Raw genomic sequence first — 3,144 nt, forward strand, 5'->3', positions numbered from 1 at the left:
CTTACTACTACAAGAGGACATTGGTTTTTGGTGCTTCATCTACATTATGATCAAAGACGCACACTTCTTGGAAGAGCAAGCAAGGAAAGAGAAAGAAGCATTATATGGACGACTCAAGTAGACTTGTGGAGACAAAGAAAGCCTTGATAGATGCCATTGTTCACATGGCCAAGGAGGAGAAAGAACCAACTGTGGTTCTAATCTTTCTTATACTTGTCACCCACGTAGAAATTGATAAGTAGATCTTGAACATCTAAGGTAAATTTCATAAAATATTGACAACATAGAACTCAACATTCTTGCAGATCTTGAACATCTAAGGTAAATTTCATAAAATATTGACAACATAGAATTCAACATTCTTAAGAAGTGCAAAAAACAAAAAGCTCATGTTTCTACCAAATGGCAATTTAAAAAGTTGATCCCACTCAAGCAAACAAAGAAGGCATAGCAAGGTCAACCAAAGTGGGGTAATAGTCAACCAAACATGAAAGGCCATGACATGCATATAGAGCAAGGTCATCTATGTAGGCACACTGCATCAAAATTCATGGAAATAAATGCTCAAAGAAAATGGAATTCTTTATCTTAGTAGTACACAAGATGCAAACAACATAATCCTTAAATATTAAAAAGGACACATTTAACCTAAATGTAAACGCACGAGCAACTTTAACAACCCGGGTTAATTAGAAGCTGTGACTAATTAATTAGGAAACCTTCATAAGCTATAGGAGTTAGAAAACCTTAGCAAAGAACGTCTGCTAGAAGCTTATATCTACGGTTGATGGCCCTTGACGAGGATGAATGGAGGTCTCTTTTAGAACTCTGTCTGCTCCATATTCTACTGAGAGACGAAGTAGCTTTGTTGAGAGTAAGCATCCGCTTTTGTGATACAATATCATCACAATTAACATGGCTGCGATTGCGCTGGCGCTTAATTACCTGCTGCATGTTTAATCCTCTCAAAGCAAAGCTTTTCTTCTCCGTGCAGTGTGCAAGGTTACAACCTCCGTTTTTCTGCAGTACTGCAGCCTCCTCATGACCGCCCTGCACAATTTTGTCCTTATTTTCTTGTGTATTGTTGCAGACCCCTGGAGTTAAGACATGGTGACACTCAGCTATCTGCAGCAGGTACTCAAAGGCCTTTGTATGCTTTTTGACTTGCAGTCTTTGATCATTTTCTAGCACTTGCGAAGCTGGCCGATGCTTTGATAATTCTCGCTCCGGCTCGTAATTCCTGATATTATCATGTGTTCCTAATAGCGCCTTCACTTCCGAAGGCAAACACCAGTTGCAAATGGATGCCTCCGCACCCATCGTTTCAGGGTAGTACCTGCTGCAGTAACTGCATTACAACGACATGAAGTAATTAGTATAATCATTCGTTAATCATTATTTTATGCACATACTTAGATAATATCTAAGTTTTAATATTTTCAAGGATCAAATCATTTCTATTATCAAGTGGGTTTGCCTGCCTTTACTACATACTTTTTAGATGCTGGATTTCATGATATAAAAGCAAGGATAAATGCCAAAATATAAAAACCCATAAACATTGCCGCCCAGATCTGCATGTTTGCAGATCACTGGTAGAAAAACCATGAGTTGAGGGCGAAAAGTTTAGTGTAATTTAAAGTACTTGAAAGATGCTAATTAGACATTTATTAATTCAAACTATGCCTTCCTCAATTGTTATAGACACAATTATATTATGGCGAGTGATTAATTAGTCGATAATAAGAACCTTAATTAGAGCCTTAATTACACTAAGATTAAGTAACAAACATGATTAGTGAGTTGACTTACGTGTGTTGATATCGGTGTGAGCATGCGAGACATCTGAAGAGATGCTGGGCTAAACCCACATCCCCACACATGCTGCACTCATGCAGTGAGCAGCAGGAGCTTTCCTGACTTGTGGATAGAAGCTGCTGCAACTCTTTCCCCTCACTGATGATGGTGAGGCTTTGATGATTGTCAAGGCTGAAACTGTAACTGTAATGGTCTCCAACACCAATTTCTTCACACATGAGCTTGCAGGCCGTAGGGCTACAGGCATCCATAACTACAATTAAGTGCACGAGGAGGCTCCTTAATCTGTGATTTAGTGCTAAGTAAAAGGGGGTCACAGAGAGAGAGAGAGAGAGACAGAGAGAGAGAGAGAGAGAGAGATCAGAAAAAGGAATGAATTGTGCAGTAATGAAATCTTGAAGCTGCAGAGGCGAAGTATATGATATGCAGGCAGGCTTTAATATATAACAATGTAAAAAGAGTAAGTAAACGGTTGGGTTGAGAGAGGGGAGGTACTAGAGAGAGAGAGAGAGAGTGAGCGAGAAAGGGAGGATCAGAGAGAGAGAGAGAGAGAGAGAGAGTGAGCGAGAAAGGGAGGATCAGAGAGAGAGAGAGAGAGAGAGAGAGAGAGAGAGAGATCAGAGAGTGTTGTGCGCGTGTGAGAGAGAGATAAAGAGAGGCTGGTGGTCGGTGTGTGAGCGTATGCGAGGGCGAGGCAGAGGGAGGCGGGGGGGGGGGTGAGAGAGAGAGAGAGAGAGAGATGGAATGAGGGAAGAGAGTGTGTGAGTGATAGAGAGAGAGGGGTGTGTGTGTGAGAGAGAGGGAGAGGGAGAGGGAGAGGTGGTAAAGAAAACAAGAGTGCGTGCGCGTGATAGCGAGGTGAAAAAGAGAGTCGGAAAGAGAGAGAGAGAGAGAGAGAGAGAGAGAGAGAGCATTTGGAGGAGTAGAGAACAAAAGGGTTGACAAGATCGAGAAAGCGCAGCAGCGCGATCCATTAAAAATCAAACACATAGGGAGCAAATGCGCACACACAGCACCCCCCATAATATATATATATATATATATATAATAAATATATGTATAAGTAAAAGGCGCTACAGCTCTCCCCTTCTGCATCCTGTCGCCATCACAACAGCATGAGCTTCGCATTTTTTTTAAAAAGAAAAAGAATGTGGACGTTGTTGGAACTCATTATTTATCTACCCCACCAAAAAAACCCTCCAATTAAAAAAAAAGAAACTAAATTTGCGCTTGAGCACTTACTAAATTTACTCGTGGGCCCTTTATAGTGTGTTAATTCAACTCTTGGGCCCTCCCTCACCCACCCTCCCACATATCTATTCAACT

At 41.2% G+C, this 3,144-nt stretch overlaps 1 protein-coding gene across 1 annotated transcript; it reads right to left on the minus strand.

Moving 5' to 3' along the window:
- Window positions 1–537: 537 nt before the first annotated feature.
- LOC147610982 (uncharacterized) lies at window positions 538–2,312 on the minus strand. The gene is made up of 2 exons (XM_086785128.1): window positions 1,813–2,312; window positions 538–1,348 (listed from the first exon to the last, which is right to left on the minus strand). Exons 1-2 carry the CDS (start codon window positions 2,067–2,069, stop codon window positions 748–750), a joined length of 858 nt encoding a protein of 285 aa, XP_086641254.1. The 5' UTR covers window positions 2,070–2,312; the 3' UTR covers window positions 538–747.
- Between the last annotated feature and the right edge of the window lie 832 nt (window positions 2,313–3,144).

This window comes from Cibotium barometz, chromosome 48 (assembly GCF_041138505.1).
Source record: "Cibotium barometz isolate CiBa-2024 chromosome 48, ASM4113850v1, whole genome shotgun sequence".
Lineage (NCBI taxonomy): Eukaryota > Viridiplantae > Streptophyta > Polypodiopsida > Cyatheales > Cibotiaceae > Cibotium > Cibotium barometz.

Coding starts and splice junctions, on each gene's coding strand:
- LOC147610982 (XM_086785128.1), bottom strand. CDS start 2,069: ATGGATGCCTGTAGCCCTACGGCCTGCAAGCTCATGTGTGAAGAAATT. Junction 1,349..1,812: donor TCACACCGATATCAACACAC/GTAAGTCAACTC, acceptor GTTGTAATGCAG/TTACTGCAGCAGGTACTACC.